This window comes from Ylistrum balloti, unplaced genomic scaffold (genome assembly GCF_031769215.1).
Source record: "Ylistrum balloti isolate Yb309-2 unplaced genomic scaffold, AGI_CSIRO_Ybal_v1 Utg371048, whole genome shotgun sequence".
NCBI lineage: Eukaryota > Metazoa > Mollusca > Bivalvia > Pectinida > Pectinidae > Ylistrum > Ylistrum balloti.
This window is the reverse complement of record NW_026782580.1, coordinates 524,686-548,864: the sequence shown is the minus strand read 5'-3', so window position 1 is coordinate 548,864 and position 24,179 is coordinate 524,686. Positions and strand designations below refer to the sequence as shown.

Below are 24,179 nucleotides of genomic sequence, written 5' to 3'. Positions count from 1 at the left end.
AATAACAGTATGCTTGGTCCCTGTGGTAGTCAGTTTAGACAGGTTTTGCTATAGACACAGAATTATTGGTCCCTGTGGTAGTCAGTTTACACAGGTTTTGCTAAAATAACAGTATGATTGGTCCCTGTGGTAGTCAGTTTACACAGGTTTTACTAACAGAATTATTGGTCCCTGTGGTAGTCAGTTTACACAGGTTTTACTATAATAACAGAATTATTGGTCCCTGTGGTAGTCAGTTTACACAGGTTTTACTATAATAACAGAATTATTGGTCCCTGTGGTAGTCAGTTTACACAGGTTTTGCTTTAGAGACAGAATTATTGGTCCCTGTGGTAGTCAGTTTACATAGGTTTTATGAAGTAATATAATAATACATAATGTATATATTTGTTGACAATACAAAGAAGACCAAACAGTTCATATGTTCCATTTTTAATCAGTTTCTATACATACATGATATATATCACAGACTTTGAATAAAAGTTAGATACATTATTTACAAATGAAAAGATTTTTACAGAAATAGTGAAGTGACAAACAGACTCTCTCCATCCTCACATTGGAAAAATATAGGGAAATGTGTGAATATTTACTTGTTTTATTCAATATTTTTCCCTTGTGCAAGCATACAGATGTTACATGCATGTAAACTTCACTTCTGATATTAAAGTGTTAAAGACTTCACAAAAAGAAACAAGTCTTTTTGACAGTTTTTTTCTCTTTGATAGATACTGATTTATAAGTAAAATTTACTTTTAAAGCAAATTTTGTATTTTTTGTGCTGAAAATATTTAAACACCAAAAGTTTGGTATTACCAAGTGAAAACATCGTTGAACTTGAGTTTGTGCTACACCACAAAGACCCACCAACATTGGCAGCAATAATCAGTCCACAAGTATGTTGGTAAGGCTTCCATGTCTTCAATTAAAAGTTTTTCTGGCCCTGTCCTCTAACCAGCCCCATTGACATATCAAAACTGTTATGGACAATAACGTGTATGGCATATGATTAAACTGATAATTGGATCATTGAATCAGTTCTTGATAACCGCCACCTTCACTCTGAACTCCTAACTCATCACATGAAACATACATGCAACCATAGGGTTGACTATGAGATGGTTGTCCTTGATGAAATACAATTTATCAATTAAAACCTAAATATTTCCCCTACCTCTAGAAAATGGAATTATCTTAATTTTCATCTGATATTAAGTCTCTTTTTTATATAACATATATACACCAATATCATAAAAATCTATGAATTGGCACAACCTCTAATCTTATTACTTAGAGTAAGCACTTCACCCTCACCCCTCCTAATATGCCTGCATAATCACCACCCTTCTCCCCCCCCCCCCCCCACCCCATCCCATCCCTTCCCTTGTATTAACACATGCTACATGCTCCTATCGAGTTGTGGTGTTGAATTGTGTAAAATAGGCTGCTGTTGGAGGGTTGGTATATACTTCCTTGTTCAAGAAATCTTTGTGTGAATTCTGCTCTGTAGCAAGTCGTCGGTTTTCCTCTGCTTGCTCACGGTCCAGATCACGTCTCTTGCGTTCCATCTCCCGTTCGAGAAGCATAGCAGCACGAGCGTTTGCCATCTGTTGTCTCTCCCATTCTTTATTCCTTAACTCTTCCTCCTGGTCATGTCTCTGTAACACACCCAACATACATAATCAGAACAGGGACATCAAAACTTTAGTACTACAACATTTTATCAAACACTTTGAAATACAGCATACAATAATTAAGAAAAAGATCAGGCAACTGGTTTTCTCTTGCTTTGTTTGCTATCATATTGCATGAAGATAATTGACTTTGCAGGGTTCATACACTTAACTAATTTTGAAATTAATGGTTTCAGGAAAAAAAATTGATGGAAAAACTTTATAAACACTGCAGGAATCTTTACATTACACATCATGTGCATAATAAATGAGAAAACTTCACAACCATTAAACATTATTAAAATAACGGTTGTTTCTGTCATTATATTGGCTATATAATGTATAATTATATATCATCAGTTTTGTACTTTAAGCATTTAAGAATCAATTCTAGAAAAAAAAGAAATAAGAAGCTGTTTGTTTTTTATATTAGAAAATATGATACAATTTTTCTACAATGTAATCAGCTTTCTATATCATTCACAAATTCTTATATTAAACTTTGTCTTCCTTTCATTTTTAATTGATTGATATATCTAAAAAATCAGTTTCATTAATCAAAATTGTACAAACAATATAACACCATAAAAAATACCGTACATCTTTCTCTGCCCTTTGGAGTTCCTGAAGGTTACGTATATGTTCCAACTGTTGAGGACTCATGCCCTTCCACCTATCAGTAATAACACGATGGGGACCAAATGCACTCTGGGCCACAGACGGATTCTCTGTCAGCACATCTCCGAAGATATGGTTTGCAATCTCTGTCATGTTATCATCATGTTCCTGTTGTTTTTGTAATCTTTCCTTCTCATTTCGTTCTCGGTCCTGTTAAATAAAAATGTAAACCTGTATATTGTTCATCTGACACCCACTGAAAAAAAAGGTATGATATCCTTAAATCATATTTGAGAACCAAAACTTTTAACTTTTAGTTACATGCTAACAAAAAATCAGTCCATTCAAGAAATTGTCTGCCATTAATGAACCAAATGAACCAACAGAAATCCCTAAACCAAAGTCATAAACCTACCAGTGCCTGGTTATAATCTTTCACTGCCATATTTATTGCCCTGCGACATTCGTCTTCAGAGTTAGCAAGGTCCATTGCCCTTTGGTCAAGTTCCCGCATTTTAAGTTCATACAATCGGTTAGCCTGGTCCATGTTCCTTTTGGCCTGAGCCTTCTCGTCACTCTGTTGTGTTGACCACTCTCTTAGCTGTTCTTGTTGGTACTGTTTTCTGGCCTTGTTGTTCAAGTCTTCCCCTATCAAAGAAACATGAGAGTTGAATAAAAATTGAAATCAATTCTGAAAAACTATCTATGAATTAGTGTACCATTTAATACACATCAACTATCAAATCAGCACTCCATGTCTGTATATAATTTTTTATCTCTTTATATCATTTTATCATTACAATGCATTTGTCTATTTTTCAAAATTTCAAATACTAGGATATTGTCTAAAAATGAAAAAAAATTCCTTTTAAAAATCGAACAGGAGACATTCACATGATTAATACTTTCTTTACCTTCAAACTTCTGAAGACTAGAAATTCCACACCTTGGGTCATCATCACTAACCCTAGCAGGTTTGTCCTTCTTTAAGTAATCAGGATCGTACAGATCAAATTCACGTCTACTCGCTGGTTGTTGGTGCATGGAACGGAACTCATTAACAGCTTTATTTAATTCCCTCACATCTTGATTTTGTCTTTGTTCCAACATCATAGCAATTTTATCATTTCTGACTGCATCGGAAGCTGAAATGAATGAAAGTGGTGATAAATCATTAGAAAAAATGGAGTATGGATCAATTGCTTAATGGTGATTCATTAGAAATGGATAACATGAAATAGCCTAATGGCATTTAGAAAAAAAAAAACCTTGCCAACATTTTTGTTTGTTGAGCTTAGATTACAGGGGTTGAAATATTATTGTATTATTGTACAAGATTAATACACTTACATCTGTATAAATTTCCATCATAGCCCAAGAGACACCAAAACGATGTATTCAGACAATGGTAATGCAAGTTGCAGGATAAATGTTACATCTTAAAACATATTTAAATTGTCAAATGTATACAGTGCTTGTAGCTCTTCACTTACCGAAGGCTTTGTCTCTATTTCTTTCATATTCCTCCTGCTGTTTCTTATCTAAATTTTGTTGTTCTATTGCTTGAATATCTACCTGTTAAAAAGCAAACAAATGCCATTTCAAATACTCTATAAGCGGAACATTTATAGTTCAAAGTGGTAGACGTCGTTGTAAACATCTTATTGCTTCTGTTGACGAATCTTCTTTCATACACTTCGACACAAAACAAGGAAACTCAAAGATTTCTCCAATAAACAATAAAACAATCAATTCTTAATATGTTGGTAAAGAGGTCATCTAATTAACTGATATAATGTTCTTGTAATGGATAATAATGAGTTTTGTAAGCATATCTTGAAAATGCATAAATTGTTGCGGTGAGGTTTGGTTTCGAATGAGATAAAGGTAAACATCGACAGCGGCAGAAGAAGCTTACCCCGATTGTTCTGGTTTTCGAGTTGAAAATTCGCGATTTTCTCTGTTCTTCCATCAACTTCCGCCTTTCAATGGCAGCAGCCTCCTTGTAATCCACAGGTAAATCTAACTTATACATCTTGAAATGTTTTGTGTCGCCCTTTTCTCTGATTATTCAAGGGCCTTTCGCTCAAGGCTTGCTGTAGCACTCGTTGCCAAGTTTACACGGTTGTCAACCGGATTTCAACTGCGGGATCATTTCGTTGTAATATTCTTATCTAAATAGAAATATTTAAATATATTGCATTTCTTCATGACATCAAAACAAAGGAGAGAAAAACTTAAGGGAATTATATAATTATGTTGTACTTTAATTTTTTTTATTTCATCCAATCAACATACTAAAATACCGATAAAGAAAAACCTTGTAAGATCTCGCGTGAAATAACGAGAGCATTTTTCGCAGCGACATCTATTCGCGCTAAAATTATCGACCATGATTTGATGATATGTTTTCGAATATATAATTCCGGTTTACATCAGCATCTTAGATGCATTGAAAACCTATTTGCATAAGTGTGCCGACGAACCAACCACAGAATGCCTGGGCACCTAAAGTATATCGAAGTGGACAATTTTAAGTCTTACAGAGGCAAACAAAAGATCGGGCCGTTCAAGAGATTCTCTGCCATCATCGGACCAAATGGATCTGGTAAGTCTTGTAAAGTGTAAACAACATATTGGTGTATGCCGAGTTAGTAAATACGCATAGTTTGTATTCAGACATAGAACGTGAAAGACATAAATTGAAAGACATCCATACAGTAACTACCGTACGCACCTACATGATATTTCCTAGTTGATGGCATTGTTTACATTTTGGACGAAACATCACTGTGACCCTGATTTCTGACATTTGTTATTTAGACTCAAACTGTGGAAGTTCTCTTTAACTATAATTTCCGCATCTTGTTTACATTTTGTTTTATAATTAATTAATCGTGCCCTTGAGATTCTTGCAAAAAATGATAATAAATAAACTCAAGTGCTTTTGAAGTGGGTTGGTATGAACTGTATGAGGATACTAGTGTATTAAGACATGGGACAAGCTGTCATTTAACTACTAATAGCCAGTCATTCAGATGAGACTGCAAACAGCGGCACATATCAGAATATCCTTGCATGAAAAAATCCCTTTAATGGTATTGCATTGAAGAGGTGTCAAGAGTGGTCAGGTTTGGATATTTTTGGATCATGAACAGTTCAAATGAGATAAAGCTCTGTAAGAGATTAGGCAGACTTAAAAATGCATACTAGAACCCTCCATCTTGTGTAAGCATATTGTGTAGATTAACAATTTTAAGTAATCAGACTTAATTTAAGACAATTTAAGGCCACAAAGTAAATTTCTATTAGGTCATTGGAATAATTGACTCCACCTCCATATTTAAAAAGTAAAGGACTGCAGTGAAGACAAGGTCTATGCTACTCAGCCGAGTGGTTGATTGACATGCAACAAACCCACGTTCAGTTACAGTTTTTTACTGTTCAGCAGGAATGTATTTATCAGTTCTTCCACATAGACATGAGTTGTGTCATCCATAGTCTCTAGAAAAGGCTCGGGAAATTTCTAAAACAAGGAGTTTTGTAAAAGTATGTGATTCAGTGTGCCAAACTGGATATGTGTGGTAAAATTCTGTTAGGCAGGAAATGCTATGTAGTAGTGAGTACCTGTGTCAAGTTTTTCTTGATCAAACACATTAAAGACATTTCTTTCAAGCCAATCAAAAGAACATTTTAGAAGTTTTAATTGACTGTTCAATGCTTTGGTTGCATACATGAAATAGGTGGTGTTATTCAGCATATATTACAAAGAAAATGTTTCACAACTATTTTGTTTTATGTAAAATTTTATGCGACAAGTTGTACTCTCAGTTTGCTTTGTATGCCAAATGAAGACATCATTATTTAATTCATCTTTGCAGGAAATTCTGTGGATTTTGACTTGAGTATGTTGAGCATTACATAACACATAAGTGGTAATGCTAAACATAATCCAAATCCGAAGATGTTAAAAAATGTAAATCATTATGGGGGAAGATTGTCACTGTCTGTTGGAAGCTAAATATTACAATCATATCTTTCCTTTTCGTCACACAGCATCTGTCTGTCATGAAGGACAGAGTGGATTTTAACGAAGTTTGGTCATAAGCATCCATGAAGGCTTCAGTTTTATATAAATGGTTGATCTTACCCTCTTGAGCATGAGGAACAGAGGCCAACAGAGTGTTGTCTTTCAAATCCTTCACTTCCTGTAGAAATGATTGAATTTTGTCCATATTGGATCTGAAGCATTCTTAGGTAAAGGGGACTTGATTTTGTAGAAGTAGTGGCTCTCAGCCCCCTGGTGCAGGAAGAATAGGTGCCAAAAAAAGAGATTTTTTTAATAAAACCTTCATCTGTAGGAATGTCAAGAATCTCAGTTGGTGTGAAGCATCCTTGGATGAAGAGGACTCGGCTTTGTTCAAACAGTGGGTCTGTGCCCCCCTGAATAAAGAAAAAAATTTAAATCCTTCATCTATAGAAATGTCAGGACTTTGCCCTAGTTTGGTCTGAAAAATCACTTTATTTGCCATTATTTTGCCTTTTTCTTTTTCAGGAAAATCCAATTTGATGGATGCCATCAGTTTTGTACTTGGAGAGAAGACCTCAAATTTAAGAGTAAAACGACTTAGTGTAAGTATATACAAAGCAACAATGGCTTTCATTTTACTTAAATATAGGGATAATGTTCTGTGAGTGAGACACGAAATATTGGATCTATCAATTTTGCTTTTCACTTCAAAACTCTCAACTCTAGATCTCAGTAGTAGCATTTACAAAGCAGAATTTTGTGTACTGTATTTTGTACACATTGCTGTTAGTCAAGAAACAACATCATAGTATTCTATCTACATGTTCCAAGCATACTCATCCAAATGTAATTGATTTGATAAATCCATGAAACTGCAACAAGTGGAGCCAATTGGATGTTAAGTAAGACATACTGACTAAAGGTATGTGGCATTAAAGCTGTCCCAGGCCTTCTGACAGAGCAATGCTACTGTTGCTACAATTATCATTTTAATGTAAATATTCTAGCATCACATTCCCAACATATAGTAATACATGTATCAACCAGCAAAATTATCATAACATATATGAATACAAATCATTATCAAGTATGATTTATCATTCATTGCCTACTACAATTAAATATGCACAGGTAAAACATCTCATCCTCTTGCCATTTTTATCAAAACTTCAGTTTTATGCAAAATTTCTTTTCTTTTTTTTTTTTTAATGTGACTTAATATTTTGCAAGTTTAAGTAAAGTTTTATTTTTGTCTGTGAGATACATGTAATTAGAAAATGTTTTATTAATGAATTAAAGATTAATTGGTTTACACCATGATGATAATGAATATGAATAAAAGAACAAAAATTAATGTCAATTGTATTGAACTTAGCTACCAGTGATATGTAGAATAATTATTTCCACGGTACAAAAAAACAATCCTGTTTGAAAAATGTACCAGTATTCATTATTTGCTTTCCAATTTCATATATTGTAGGATCTCATACATGGAGCTCCCATTGGACAGCCAGCTGCCAGCAGAGCCTCTGTCACAGCTGTATATACAGGTGGAGATGACCAAGATTCATCATCAGATATTCACTTTACACGAGTAATTCATGGCTCAACTTCTGACCACAAAATCAATGGAAAGGTGAGTTTAACAGTCACTAAATCAATTTTGGTGATTTTTGGTTTAGGTTATCGCATTCAAATAGATCTTTGTTAATTTATGAGATCAATGCCATGAAAGATACATTAGTCATGCTTAAGTAATTTTAAACTCTCTTTTTACACGTGTCTAGACGGTTTCATCACAACAATATGCTGCAGAACTGGAAAAAATAGGAGTTTTGGTGAAGTCCAAGAACTTCCTGGTGTTTCAAGGGACAGTAGAGAGCATTGCTATGAAGAATGCAAAGGAAAGAACACACATGTTTGAAGAAATCAGCAGGTAAGATTATCCCCCATTTTAAGAGGGGTTAGTGGTATAGTGTTACCATTACCCAAGTCCATATATCCTTTCATGTTATTCATGTTTACCTGCCTCGTCACGCTTTGTCCTTTTTCCGACTAGATGACAGCTTGAGAACTAATCAGCAGATTTGATTTATAGTATCATAACATCAAGTTTTACACCTGATCAGATTCTGGTTTGTATATGAGTGGGCACATTCATGTCTTACAGATATAGTCTAGTTCTCTGAAAAGATGACATGAACAACAGGCCAAGCTGTAGATCAAAGTTCAATGTCAAATGTGAAATTAATGAAAATTTTAGATCTAATAGTCTTGAAAGGGAAACCAAAACCAGTTGGCCTTGTACGTTATTTATGTTTATAACATAGGTACAAATGAAATTGTTGTCAAAAAATATTTGTTATGTCTGGGACAACCATTTTTGAAAATTTCAATCAAGGAGAAATACCATGATGTAGATTTCACATCATAAAATGATATTGCATCCTGACCAATAAAGGAGATGATAGTTCTGCTTTGAATGATAGAGAAAATAAGCTGTTTTATGTAGAGTTCCTAGATGTAACATGACACCAAAGACAGTTTATTGGGGAATATTTTTCCTTGTCATTACAAAAGACAATTTATATATATGCAGTATCATGTTATACTATTCTTATATCAAGTTAGTGTGAAGCATGTAGAGTTCTAGGTCATGAGTTGAGTTCAAATGTCTTCAAGTAGTAACAAAATCAAGAGGTCAAAGGTCAATGTCATTTTATTATGAATGACAGATTTTGAAGTAGAAATTCTGTTACCACCTCCTTAGAAGATGTAAATCATATTTATCATTGTTGCAGATCTGGTGAGCTGAAAGAAGAATATGATCTTGCTAAAGCGGAAATGTTAAAGGCAGAGGAAGATACTCAGTTTAATTACCACAAGAAGAAGGGCATTGCTGCTGAAAGGAAAGAAGCCAAATTAGAAAAAGATGAAGCGGAGCGTTACCAAAAGCTGAAAGAACAACTTGTAAGTTACATGCATTTGATTAGAAATTATTCTTTGATCAGAGTAAGATGGAAAAATATGTTAAATTTTACATGTAAGCAGGAAGTGAATTAAGAAAGCAATAAGTGAAAGGCAAAGTAAGTTGTTGTCATAATTCAAAAGTGCATAATGTTGACATCAAATTGCTTAACAAGATATTTGTAACAGCAGTAAAACTATTGTGGAATCAAACAGTCACTTGAGAAAATTTTTTAAGAATAACCTGAAGTTAATCATACCTATTGTCCTCTTGACATTTGTAACACTTCAGCACTGTTGAAATGACGGCAGAATAAGATAATTCCTTTGAATAAGGAAACCTGGGGTCAGAGGTTGTTTCAGATAATAAGGATTAATCAATTATTCGTCTGTTTTTACCCAAGTTATATTGATCATATCTATACCCTTATTATTTTTTCTTTTTCATTTTTCTGCAGAGTGAAAAACAGATGGAGTTACAGCTCTTTAGACTATTCCATAATGAAAGAGACATTGATGAGATGTCAGATGAACTCAACAGAAAAAACCATTTGCTAGAAAAGGAGGTCCGGAAACGAGAAAGGATTGAAGAAGAGATAAAAGAAAAGAAAAAAGAACAAGGAAAAATTACCAGAGAATTAACAAAAATAGAGCAGCAATTAAAGGAATCGGTAAGAAATATAAGGAACAAAGTATTCTTCATTTGTTCTTAAATTATCCTGAATCATAACTATTATTGCCTAATATCAAGGGTCAGCAAAACATTCATTTCTTTTGTAAAATTGTGGCTTTTCTGCATGCTGATTTTACAAGAAAGAAAATACTTAGTTTCGAAAATTTCTGGAAAAAATGGGCAAAATATGTTTTAATTAATAAACACGGTAATGAGCAAGAATAGGTAGACAACCAGTGCAATTTAGATATATACAAAGTATATTCTTACAATAAAAGCTTTTAGATGATTTTGTTTTAAGTAATTAAAAATTATTCATGGAAGATAAATTCTTTAGCTAAACTAGGATTGAAAGTTGAACTTTCTTACTTTGACAGGAAGTAGAACTGAACAAGAAGAGACCATTGTACATCAAGGCCAAGGAAAAGACTTCACATATGATCAAGAAGTTAGATTCTGCAAAGTAAGAACCTGCCATTATCAGCTGATGTAGAGCTTAATGTGTTACATACTTTTTACCTTTAATTTTTTCATTCTGCTTGAATCTTCCATCAACATAATCAATATGGTTGTTAGTTGGGCCTTATTTTGGGTATAATCCAATTTTCTGACATTGTTGTGAAGTATGTTGTCACAATTTTCTCATGAAGGGTCATTATCATTGACAAGTTAATTAGGGGTCCAAGTTGTGCATATCTTTTTTTGACCTTCTTAAGATATAAATAGATATGAATTCAAGATAAGCATAAACAACCATTTGGAGTTAGTTTAAAATCTTTCCAACTATTTTACACATTACTATATTAGTTGAACATTTTATCATGTGAATCATTTTAATAACCTGACATGCTGCAAAAAAATAAAGAGGAAAGAAAAGAAATGATCAGTCATACATAGAATCAGATCATTAATGGTGAGCTTAAAAAAAAAATTCCTTAGACCTCTAGTGTTCTTTTCAAGATTTCAGTATATTAATCATGGTACATTCATATTTTCAACATGCATAACCAAATGTTGAATTTATATATAGATGTATTTATATATATGTGTATTTTTTCACAGAAAATCTTTAAAACAAGCAAAAAAGACACATGATAACCATGAGCAAGAGGTAAGTGTCTGTTGTGTTATGATAGCTAATAAGACCTGATAACTATGAGAATGAAGCTAGTATTGGTTGTTTCATAATTCAATATAAAATCTTTGTAATATTTAGAAATAAGAATGGGAGGGAAGGAGGCAATGATTTTAACAAATGTCAGTGGTGGAGATTTGTGATGCTAGCTGATAATTTTCTGGAATAAAACCTCATCCTTTATTTGTGATTTACCAGTATTGTATACTGTATATATTTGATTTGAACAGATCAGAGAGTTAGAACAAGAGTTAGATGAAGTAGAGAAGAAGCGACAGGAATTCGAAGAGCGAATAGAGGAAGAATCCCAGTCCCAGGGCCGTGACCTCGACCTGGAGGAGTCTCAAGTAAGTTTTTACTTTTAGTAATAACATTGATCTATACACCTACAGCTACTTTGATTATTCATTATATCATTATTAGAATTTGCAAACATATACTTTTATATTAACTGACCAATATATGTGTTATATATATATCCAGTGATTTGTTTATTTTTAACCAGTGACTTATGTGTTCTGCATTCAGCTTTGCTGTACTTGCTCTCATTGTCACAATGTTTCTTCAGTTTCATTTATAATAATTCTTTATTCCTTTTCTTTTTACAGGTACAAGAATATCACCATCTGAAAGAAGAAGCAAGCAAGCGAGCAGCAAGAAATACCCAGGAAATGGATTCAATTACTCGTGAACAAAAATCAGACCAAGACAGATATGACAATGAAAGCAGAAAAAGAAATGAACTTATATCTAAAATAAAACAGAAAGAAAATGAAATGGAAGAAAACAGGAAACGAGTGGAGAAATTAAATGAATATATAAAGTAAGTCATATATCTGTTGGACAAAGCTAGCTGTGTTTGTTAAATATTTTCTCAACTGGTCCAACTTTTGTTATAGTTAATTTTTTCCAAGGTTTCAGCCATTGAATTAAAATTTTCACATAAATGGAAACACCAGAATTTGAAAACTTTGCCCAACTTCAGTGGGAACTACAAAACATTTATCAAGTAACAGTTCCTTGGTTGCCTGCAAGGACATTTATGTTACCCTCAAACTTAATTTAACAGCAACATCACTTCGAATGGTAACTAAGTGTGACCTACAATTTCCGTTTAGGTAGCAGGTAATGTCAAGTTAAGGTACATCATTATTAGTTTCATTAGTCTTGGAACATTTATGATTGCCTTTTGTTATTAACCAGATTCTCATTTGAGAACATGACATTACATGTGATTGGCCAAAATTCACATAGCAATATCTACTGATGAGGTAGCAGTTACTTTACCCTTCTAGACCATATAGACTGGTCTTACTGTCATTTTATTATTCAAGGGTCTAAAATTATCAAATTTCAGTTTGAATTTTAATTTTCTTGAAACTGTCGTGATTCTATTGTTTTAACTCTCAATAAATTTTAAAAAGTAATAGCTGTAGTTTTTTGAAAGTAAAAATAAAGATAGGAAATAGAAAAATAAAAAATCTCTAGATTGAATCCTGAACCTTTAGTCCAACAATTTCTACTGCATTAATGTAGCCTATGTAGGTGTCTAGGGGCCATGTTGCTTCAAGTAAAAAGTACTAGTTTCATGTATTAATACCAAGGGTCTATATTACATATCTACAGGACAAGTAACAATGCTGTGGCAGAGCAGCGACAGCTGGAGGAGACAATGTCAGAGGATGTAGACACAGCAAATCGCAGAATTGAAGAGATCAATGAAGAGTTAGCCTCTGTCATGGACCAACTAGGAGAGGCTAAAGTAGACAAACACGAATCTGCCCGTGCCACAAAGAAGAAAGAACTTCTCAACAATCTGAAACGACTCTTCCCAGGAGTGGTATGTTCAATGGAAAAAGGATTGAAAATAAATACATTATCATTCATATTAATCTTCATTGAGAGTTGTCTAGACTGTTGAAATCATTTTCTTGGTATTTGCCTTTTAGTAGTCAAGTATATTTCCATTATTTCATCGTTCTCTCTTTAATAAGATACTCTCAGTTTGTCTATTGATGTAGATATTATCTGTTGTTGTATATATACCATAAAAGTGATGAACTGGCATACCCAAAATGATTTCATGGAAAATAGTATACTGAACTTTACACATATTGTGTAATGTAATGATAGTGCCGAGAAAATAGTTTGAATTAGATTTATAGCTAAAGCAGTTAAAAAAACTCAATGTACAAAAAAAAGGTGGGGGGGGGGGGGGGGGGGGGGAATACATAGTCTTGTGCTGTAGATGTTTTACAGATTTTTTGTTGTATGAAGTGTAGTATTTTCAGTAGATTTTGATAAGTGTGTAATTTTAGCAGGATTTTTTCTGATGAGTCAAGAGGACCATTTCCAAATATCACTGTAAATTCATGGTTAGTCATCAATTACAGTTATATTGGTATTTTTATGGTTTATAGTTCAAAATATTGTATGGATTTTTAAGACAAACCCATTATTTGATGTACAACAGGAGATTATATATGTTGGCGATGTTTATTGTACAGACTGGACGTTTGATTGACCAGTGTGAGCCAAGCCACAAAAAGTACCAAGTAGCCATTACCAAAGTGCTTGGTAAATACATGGATGCCATTGTGTGTGATTCAGAGAAGACTGCCAAGGATTGCATCCAGTACATGAAGGAGCAGCGTATTGATCCAGAGACCTTCCTTCCTCTAAACTATCTAGATGTTAAACCAGTCAATGAAAAACTCAGGTGAAGAAAACAAACTTTGGATTAGGATAGTTGATAAAAAGTCAGACTAGCAACTCTTTAGAAAGGGGGTACTTAAGTATTATTTTAAACCAAAGCCATAGGTAAATGTTTGGTAAATATATATTGCACAGGTGTATGATGAAAAGTTCCATGCTATTTCATCTTAATGATAAAGTGTACTGAAATGAATGTTTTTTAGATTGATCTTATTATATGCAGAACTATTCATTTTTACTTGTTTGGAAACTCTGTTAACACTGAGTTTGCTCTTTGCTGTGAACATTTGGAAATATAGGGTTATAAGGTAGTCATTGATAGTAGTTTTCAGGGCCTTTTAGCGTACAGCTGAATTTATTGCTGAATTATATTACAGAGAATTTTCTGAGCCACGTAATGTTAAGTTGGTGGTGGATGTGATTCGGTATGATCCTCCTGTGGTGAAGAAGGCCCTGCTGTTTGCTTGTGGTAACTCGCTGGTCTGTGAGACAGTGGAAGATGCTAGAAGGGTGGCATTTGGTGGACCAGAACGTCACAAGGTAATTTTCAAAACACAATGCATATCGCTTGTAAATCTAATATCTAAAAAATCTTTCGCTGAAAATGTGACTTGAAGTTAATTTTAAATTATCTTAAAGTCATTAATGATTTGAAAGACATTTGAGATTTAGAGTAAGCTGTCTGGAATTTTAGATTACTTCAGCATTTAAGTCTTTTTGACTGATGTTAGAACTGGTACTTAAGTGTATATTAAGTAAAGGTCTTTGTTTTGTTGAAAGCAAATGAAAAAAAATTCTACATTCATTGTATTATCTACCATGTAGAAAAAACTGATTCTGTATTAAAAGGCTCAGTTGTTAAATAGGCATTGTGAGTGGTTTTAACATTATTTCTCATATACCCTAAACCTGTTCCTGAATTTACTGGTAAAAGGAGAAGGGGTTTTGTGAAAATATAAGAAGTGAGATAAAACCCAGTTTGTGAATCTGCAGTCATCAAGGTAGAAGAAACAGGACATGTTGAAGAAAACAATTTTGATTTTTCTTGAAGATATAAAAATAAATGTTTTATTTTTTTCCAGTCTGTAGCATTGGATGGGACACTATTCCAGAAATCTGGTGTTATATCAGGTGGTGCAAGGTAAGAAAGAATATCACTGTAATGATAGCAGTACAGAAATAGATTAAACATAGCCAAACCCAGGACATCATTTCATCTTTTAAAAAACCTATTTAGAATGACATGGAGTAATGTTAATTTAATTCATAACACTATGCCAGATGGGAAGCCATTTATGAAGTCTTAAACAAACATGAAGGCTAGGACATTCAAGTGAAAGACTTTTTGCAATACATTGAAGGTGTAGGTGAGCTAATGTGGAAAAATCTAGTGTAAGGTTATTAGGAATGTATGAGCTAAATGAGGAAGCATTTTCTGAGGGATTTAAGGATTTTGAAGTCCTGTAACTCTGGCAAATGCTTACGGATTTTGATCAATATTAGATTCCTGAGATCAATATACCAAATTTGGTTCAAATCTGTTGATAGCAAGTAAAGATGTGTGATGAAAAGGAAAACAAATGAAGTTTGAAGGGTTTTAAAAACCAGTAACTATAGCAAATGGATTGGGGAGGATTTAAAATTTTTATCTGTTTATGCTAGTAAAATTCAAGAGAAAATACCCTGATTTAAGATTTTCTTATTAGCTCAGATATTCGGCCCTTAGTGACTCTTAATTGTTGATGGACCTTGATACGATACCCATTATTTGTCACATGTATCTATATCTGTATGTCAAATCTTCTACTCAGTGACTTAAAAGCCAAGGCTCGGAGATGGGATGAAAAACAGTTGGGACAGCTGAAGAGTCGGAAGGAGAAACTGTCTGAGGAACTGAAAGAACAACTGAAGAACAAGAGGAAAGAGTCGGAGTTAAACACTATCAGGTCACAGATCAAGGGTCTGGAGACCCGTCTCAAGTACTCTATTACTGACAGGGATAACACTGTGAGTTTTCAATATAAATTATAGAGGGAGATTTAAGGTCTTATGGAATGGGAAGTTGTAGATATTATTAACTTGCATGGAAGGGTGGAAGATTTGATTCAATTGTAATGAAATTTGTAAGATATGATACAATTGTATATGAGAGTGTAAGATATGTAGTTGTACAGGGGGAAGTAAGATGTAATAAAGTTGTGTGGAAGGTTGTAAGAGATTACACAATTGTATGAGAGGTTTTAAGATATACAGTTGTATGGGAGGCTGTTAGATAATAGACAGTTTTATGGAAGATATTATTTAGTTATATGAGAGCTAATTTTGTTCTACTTATATAATAATCAACAACTTATAATTATACATCTTCTTTACTTTAGCTCAACAAGCACCTGACACAGAATGAAAAAGATCTCAACACTTATAATGAAATGCTGAAGTCTTTTGATGTAAGAAAAAATGTTTTTATACAGATTTGTTTGTTCACAAAAAGCAATAACACATGTCTAATTATGTTTAATAACATGTCTTTATTTTAAAAAAATTTATAATCTGATCACTATATTTCTTCTGCCAAGACCAAGATAATAAAAGGTAATAAATGCTTTATAAGGTAACATATTGAACTCAGATATACCAGACATAAATAACTGAGTTATACTATCAATGAAATTTAGCAACTTGATTGTTTATAATTCAGCCAAGAATTCAAGAGATTGAGCGTCGTATGTCAGAGAGAGGTGATAAGTTAAAGGTTCTCAAGGAGAGAATGAACAGGGTTGAAGATGAAGTGTTTATGACCTTCTGTATCCAGATCGGTGTTGAGAACATCAGGTAATTGTTTAAATAAAATGTCCTCAAGAGTTATGGCATAACAAACATTTCATAGCAAACTCCTATTAATAACTTTTATATACAGTGACATAAATATCATATTTGATAAAGTTGTACTGAGTTTTGTCCTGCTTTGAATGTGAACCTCTGAAGATTAATACCATTAAAAGCCAGTTTATATGAAATAACTATAATCTGTTTCAGTTTAACAATTCTGCATTTTACAGTTTAGTAGTTCAGTTGTTAATGTTGCCAGTGATACTGATTTTAAACTGCATTTTTTTCTTTGTCTTTAAAGGCAATATGAAGAACGAGAACTTAGAGTGCAACAGGACAGAGCAAAGAAGAGGCTGGAATTTGAAAACCAGAAATTCAGATTACAAAACCAAATAGAATTTGAAAAATCTAGAGACACAATTGGTAATTTGCGTTAAAAAGTTACCAGGTTATAGTAATGTGTAGAAATGAGTACATTTTTACTTGTGTTTTACATGTATTCAATCAAGGTAAATCTAAATGGAGGTACTGGTACGTCGCCAAAATGAAGTAACTTTTCTCGGACACATTAATGGCAGAAGTATATCAGCTTTATTTGTTATTAACTTTTGGCAGGTTAATATTTCATGGGAATTTTAAAAAGAGTAGTGGTTAAGGACAAAATTATACTTGAAAGTACTCGCCTGTTATCTTATGATCAATTCATTGCTGAATGAATTTAGATGAAGAAAATGTTGTTGTATCCAATATATGAATATATTCCACTTACTACATAGATTTTAAAGGATGAATTCATATTGCAGCCAATGTAAAGAAGTGGGAAAAGGCATACCAGAGTGATGAGAGAGAATTGGAGAAAGTTAAAAATGATGAATCTCGCCATATGAAGGTACATTATCTAAAAGTGTGGTGTTAGTCACATATCCTAGACTAGGTAGATACATTGATATATATCTGAACTTATCTAGGTTTGGTTCTATTTCTAAGATTTTACCAGTTTCTCAGATACCACAATATGATAGTTCTCTAATGAAGGGACTGACTTGGCTTAATGTCATAGCCCATTACCTTAGGACGAACAGAATGAAACAAAGATATTGTTGAAAATTCAGGAGTGATAGTTTTGTCAACATTAAGATGTCATAGTTTTTAATCATTGTTCAAGTATTTTCTCAGATGTTTGTTGTAACTTGTTTTGTTGTATTCAGGTTATTGATGAAGAAATGCAGACACAGGAGCGATTAAAACAACAAAGAGTGACATTTAAATCACAAGTGGAAGATGAGGAATCGGATATCAATGAGGTCCGGAAACGACTGTCTGCTCAGCAGAAAGAGATTAGTGCTGCCCAAAAACAAATCAATTCTGTGGAAACTAAGTTAGAACAGAAGCGTGCAGACAGACACAGTTTATTAAAAGCTTGTAAGGTATGTAAGCAAACCTGATTGAGAACATCAATCAATATGTTTGATTGTTAGCATGAAAATACCATGTTTATGATGGGAATTGAAGTATTACATTACCTAGGTCCGTATATACAGACAGTATCATTACCTATGTATTTCTTTTGCATTTTGATAACAAGAATCACATATATAGATATAAAAGATAAGTCTTAGTTAGATCTCTGATTAGTCCAAATTCTGATGAAATGCTGACTAAATTCTTAGGAACATGTGTCCAGAAAAACTGCTTCTTTGCTAAATCAAGTTAAGGTAGTCTTAATATTGAAGCTCGTAACAAAGTAACTTTGTGCTTGTCTTTAGATGGATGACATACAGATCCCATTCAAGCGGGGAACATTGGAAGACATCAATCGTGAGGATGAGCCGTCTAGTCAGCCAGAGAGCAGCCAGGAAACTCCCATAGACAGCATGAGTAGTCAAGGAGCCAAAGCCATATATGCTAGAGAGGCTAACATCCTCATAGACTACAGTGCCTTGGATGAAGATGATAAAGAGGTAGAGTTAAGAATTAAGCAAAACAGACATAGAGAACTGAGAAAACGGAAATAATAATGAAAACTCTGTAACAAGCATTTCGCTGAATAACAATAGCTGTTTTGATTTATCTAACTTCAGTAACTGCCACCTTTGAAGTTCTTTTATTTTCAGCATTTTCATGTCATCTGAAAAGATTGTATAGGGATATATCACTTGACATATTTTTGAAAAGGTGTATGCTTGAAGAAATGCTTTCATTGCTATAAAATTTCATAACCGTACATATAGCACCAACCCTAACCTGATGAAGACCATCATAGATAATGAAGGAATCCTTAAAAAAATAGCATTTATTGACAATTATGTAGTCTTGATTTGATTTCTATGTATTAACTGTGAAACAAGCTATCTTACTATTTTTAAAAGATATTTTTATTGATAACCTGATCTTAGATTACACCATCTTAATAAATCTCATTCAGGTAAGTACTCACTAGACATCAGAGTGAAGATGTAAATGTGACTAAGATGTCTTTTGAAGGTTGTTTGTTAAAATACTCAGATATTTTTTTCATATGATGCTTTGCTTTCCAACAGCTTGAAATGGCTGATGAAGTGAGGAAGCGAGAAAACCAATACCAGAAAGCTGTAGCTGATATGCACACAACAATTCAAAGGATTAATGCTCCAAACATGAAGGCTATGGAAAAGTGAGTAGCAGTGTGTTTGGATAAGAGTATTGAAGCTACATAACAGTAGTATTCACCTACTTTGATTTTAAATGTCTTTTACAAAATATCCAGATGCTTTACTTGGAAAATATCAAATAAATGGAAATCCAACATATTTAGAGTTACTTGTACTCCTGTGAGCATGCCATGCAAATCGGGTCTCTAAGAACCTGATTACTGATGATTTTCAGTGAAATATGTTTAACATGATAATACGGAAAGATTCAAATTACGAAGTATTTGGATTCCACAAGGGCATAAGGTATAATCCTTTTACCAACTTCGATAAAAAATGAAATATGGGTAACAAATGTGGTAATAGTATTCTAATTCTTTTTTCGACAGACTGGATGGTGTTAGGGAAAGATTTCAGGAAACGTCAGCTGAGTTTGAGGATGCCAGGAAAAGGGCAAAAAGAGCTAAACAGGCATATGAGAAAGTCCGCAAAGAGAGATATGATAGGTTCATGCACTGCTTTGAGCATGTAGCCACCAGAATTGACGAGATCTACAAGGTAAACACTACTGAGGAAATTAATTTGTTATTGTTCCCATAATCTGAAGATAAGAGTTAGATTAAATACCTCACCACCCAAAGTTAGTGATTATGACAGTACTTAAATATGAGCAGATCTTAAATGAATTATATCGCAAATGAACACACCTGTACCTGATCTGTAAGAAGCTCATTATTTATTGTTTTGGAATTTTCAGACAATTAATATATTGTATTCCATTTAAACCGATATCAAATATAATATTTCAAGAAATATGTGTGGAAGTCAACCTTGAGTCATGTAGAAATTCTTAATTAAGCAATAGTTATCCAATTAGACAGGTATGGTTGACCCCCTCAAACTTGGCATGCCTGGTATTGGTGCAGTCTGGCCTCGTCTTGATATGTATCTTGCATTCTTATTGCATTGTCTGCTGTTCTAACAGTTTCAACCCTCAAAGAAAAGGGGCCTTAGTAATGAAACTAATTTGTCAATTAATTTCAGTCGCTGGCTCGTAACCAGAGTGCACAAGCATTCCTGGGGCCTGAGAACCCAGAAGAACCCTACCTGGATGGTGTTAACTACAATTGTGTGGCTCCTGGAAAACGTTTCCGGCCTATGGACAACTTGTCTGGAGGAGAGAAAACTGTAGCTGCTCTTGCTCTGCTCTTTGCTATCCACAGGTAATAGTTGTTAAATCGTTTTTGTCTGTAATTGTGGCTTTGTTTCATTGTTTTTATACTATCGTTTCCAGTACTTACGATAGATTTTCATGTTTTAGTGCCTGCTGTCATTTCATTGGTGGAATATAGTATAACCTATGTCAACCTGACCTGTTCCATATCTTTCAACAGATTTAGTTCAAATTTAGCTCCATAGTATCATAATTTCAAATTCTACACTTGATCAGATTAGAAGTGTGGGCACTCATGTCTTAAAGGTATTTTTAGGTCACCTGACCACAGTCAATGATGAACTACTTTGATCTTTCTTTGTGTGGTGTTATGCAACGTGTTGTGGGTTGACTTTATCTTGTGAATGTAATGAGTAAATATGAACAGATTTTGATAAAACTTGGTATGTAGCCTTACATCAACAACATGGGCTCCTTGTCTTTTTAAAAATGCTCCATGATGGAAAATATCTTAGTTTATCAATTGAAAGATTATATTTGGAAGGTTGTAGGGGTTATATGTATAGTTCTGTGAATATGAGTAATATATACACATTTTAGTACAATATTGTATACTGTCTTCTCCTGACTAACTGTAACATGCTATTGTCCTTAGCTATCAGCCAGCCCCATTCTTTGTACTGGACGAGATTGATGCTGCTCTGGACAATACAAATATTGGAAAGGTATGTGGCATGTGGAAAGGAATATTGGATAATACGGTTCAAAGACGTAGTAATTAATGTTTATTATAATACTTCTCTTCTGAGACAGTTTTAACCAGGTAATGATTGAAGTCAGTTATTTGTGTATAATAAATCCTGTGTAAAGATTGATTCCTTATATAATTACTGTCAACATTTCAATGAGACTATAGTATTAACAGTGAAAACATGGTTGTTTGATTTGTGAGATGAAAGAATTTGATTTGGCAAAACAGTACACTATATTGGTAACCAGCTAAGAAAAGATCAGTTCTGTACAGGAAATATTTTTATCATTTTGTAGGTGGCCTCATACATCCGTTCACAATCTGAAATGAGCTTCCAGTGTATAGTGATCTCCTTGAAGGAAGAATTCTACAACAAGTCAGATTCCCTCATTGGAATATACCCAGAGGTAAAGGATCTATATAAAACCTAGCCATTTAAGACATCTTTTACACCCCAAGATTCCAGAGTTATGGCCACCATCCTTAAACATTTATAATGTGTGTATAAATGATATGTAACAAACCCAACTATAGTGAGTAGCAGGGGAGTCCTAGGTCAGCTAGAAGTTTTTTGGATTACTTTTTGTAGTAATTTCAGTTTTCTTCATTAACCCCAAATTAGGGTACAAACCCCGACCCCGAAATTGGTGAAATTAAAGACTTGTACCCTTCTGTTTCCAAGTACATTGTTAGAGGTACACTGTACATTCATTTTTAGAAGAAAGAACACTGAATAAATTTGTCAGCAGTTTCTAAATTTATATTATTTAAGAAACAGGTTTTCTTTCTGCATTTAAGAAATCTGCCTTACAAATGTAGCACTCAATCTTCATCCTATTGGGTAGCAGTGTTTTTATGTGATATCAAAAGTTGATTTAATAACAAAAAATGTTTTATGATGAGAAATATCAAGTGACAACTTATCAAATACATTTGATTATAAAAATCTGTCTCTTCTTTGTCACTTGATTTGTCCTCTCTATTACAGGTGGGAGACTGTGTGATAAGTCATGTGTTAACAGTTGACCTTAACGATTACCCAGAATCCCAGCTAGGTGAAGATGAGGACAGTCCCAGCAAGTCGCGGTAGTAGACACAGTTGACAAGAATATATTTTATGTAAAGTGCAAATTTTATTGTTATTGTGTGTTTGCTTTAGTGCAAACTTCTGTGAAACTTTGTTAAGACTGCCAAGCCCACATCAAGGCAACACTGACTATAATTCATGTTTTATGTGAGAACACATAATGTTTTTTCAAAACTGAGACTTTAAAACATTTAAGCTCCACTAGGGGTATTATTTGATTCATCCATTTCATTTATATAAATCATAGATGAAGTTTTGTTAAGAGATGCCTAAATCATTTCATTGTAAATAAATATTTTTAAAACAACATACTTTATTTATCAGCTATGTGGAACAAATTAGTTGTTAGTAGATATGTTTATTATAGTTTAATAAATGTTGTATGTACACAACTCTGAAGCTAAAGTCAGTGTGCCAGTTTTAAGTTCCTTTGTACATAGTAATACTTGGAATTGACTCTTGCTGTCTGAAAACATTCATCATGTAAATCTAACAAACCAAAACACTAGGTACAATACAAGGCTACAGAAATAGCAAATAGAAGTTATGTCATTACAATATGCATCATCTTTCTACCAGCATATCCTATGTTTAATGATAACTCCATCTATCAGATTTTAACTGTAAACATGGCCAATTCAGAATCTGAAATGGCTGAGGTAAATTTTGATTCGGTGTTAGTACTGTTTGTTTCCTTGTAAGAACTGGCTTTTAACCACATTACACAGCAAGAAAAATTTCTAGAAGACTTCACAATCTGAAATACCAGTTATCTGTATCAGCAATCCTCAATAGAATGTTTGAGAGAGATAAAAAAGTATATTTCCATTTTCCAATTAAATCTATAACAAAGATATGGGAAAATGTAGATCAAGAATGAATAAAGCCATCTGTTTGTTATACTTTGTAAGTATAACATCACTCTATAGTTTTATCTGTTTTACATGTTGATATAGATAGGTTTTATTTGGTTAAGTCAGTATGATGTTGATGTATGTCTTTTACACACCTTTGTTGTTTATCAGATAGAGATATTAACTCCAGTGGTATCTAGCTGTGTGTATTTGTTGTATCTATGTGGACGATTCCAGGGATTTTATTGTTGAGGACCTGCTGTGCTGATTTCTATGACATCCTTGTCGTTTACTTCGTCATCCTCACAAAACCGTTTGTTTGTAAAAAAGTTATTCACTTTGATTTTACCAGATTCAGATATGTTCTAATGAGGAGAAAATATTTTTGATACACAAACCGTAAATAAACCATCAGTATTGCTTTAGTTTACACTTTCTCAAGTTTGAACACTGAATGATTCTTTAAATCATATTTACAGTAAAATTAGACAAGGATGTTTGAAATTGAGGAAAGGAAACCTGCAGCAATGAAGATTCAACATTACTGTATAATTATGTCAATGACATTTCATAATAAGCTATTTTGATTGGTTGTTTGGTAACTACAGTATCACAGCTGCCTTTCAGAGTAGACATGTCTAATTCTTTGTCATGGTCATTAATAATAAATGAATTTGTAAAAGTTTACTTGTATTTGTTTATTTTTTAACTGATCAATATTATAGGACTAAGATATACAGAGATTTTGTATGACTTGCCAAAATGATGAGATTTAATCATTACACTGTAAAGAGGTTGTTTTTGTAACAGCTCTGCTAATTTGAACTGTCAAAGTGAAAACCAGCACTGTATTCTACAATGTGATCAAATTTACAACAATCAACTCCAAGCTTAATGAGAACTTCAGAACAGAAAGATGAATTAGAATACTGGAACATCTTCCAAGATGTTAATTCTTTCATACACCCACTAAGAGTAAGATCAAATATAATAACTGGTATTTATGTTGGTCTGAGTTCAAGATTAATGCATCCTCTAGTGGA

The 24,179-nt window shown here is 33.4% G+C and overlaps 2 protein-coding genes across 2 annotated transcripts; one reads left to right on the top strand and one right to left on the bottom strand.

Moving 5' to 3' along the window:
- Positions 1 to 1,409: 1,409 nt before the first annotated feature.
- On the bottom strand, positions 1,410 to 4,326 carry LOC132560304 (RIB43A-like with coiled-coils protein 2). The gene is made up of 6 exons (XM_060224972.1): positions 4,210 to 4,326; positions 3,785 to 3,866; positions 3,206 to 3,436; positions 2,707 to 2,939; positions 2,274 to 2,501; positions 1,410 to 1,658 (listed from the first exon to the last, which is right to left on the bottom strand). The coding sequence occupies exons 1-6, from the start codon at positions 4,324 to 4,326 to the stop codon at positions 1,410 to 1,412; spliced, it is 1,140 nt and encodes a 379-aa protein (XP_060080955.1).
- Positions 4,327 to 4,687: 361 nt separating this feature from the next.
- On the top strand, positions 4,688 to 23,821 carry LOC132560297 (structural maintenance of chromosomes protein 1A-like). The gene is made up of 27 exons (XM_060224964.1): positions 4,688 to 4,899; positions 6,847 to 6,923; positions 7,802 to 7,957; positions 8,109 to 8,257; positions 9,123 to 9,291; positions 9,747 to 9,959; positions 10,339 to 10,424; positions 11,024 to 11,072; positions 11,327 to 11,443; positions 11,705 to 11,919; positions 12,723 to 12,936; positions 13,604 to 13,815; positions 14,189 to 14,351; positions 14,894 to 14,952; positions 15,623 to 15,818; positions 16,190 to 16,258; positions 16,510 to 16,643; positions 16,942 to 17,063; positions 17,444 to 17,529; positions 17,849 to 18,067; positions 18,407 to 18,601; positions 19,181 to 19,293; positions 19,660 to 19,828; positions 20,315 to 20,493; positions 21,100 to 21,169; positions 21,492 to 21,602; positions 22,184 to 23,821. The coding sequence occupies exons 1-27, from the start codon at positions 4,788 to 4,790 to the stop codon at positions 22,283 to 22,285; spliced, it is 3,756 nt and encodes a 1,251-aa protein (XP_060080947.1). The 5' UTR covers positions 4,688 to 4,787; the 3' UTR covers positions 22,286 to 23,821.
- Positions 23,822 to 24,179: the final 358 nt, after the last annotated feature.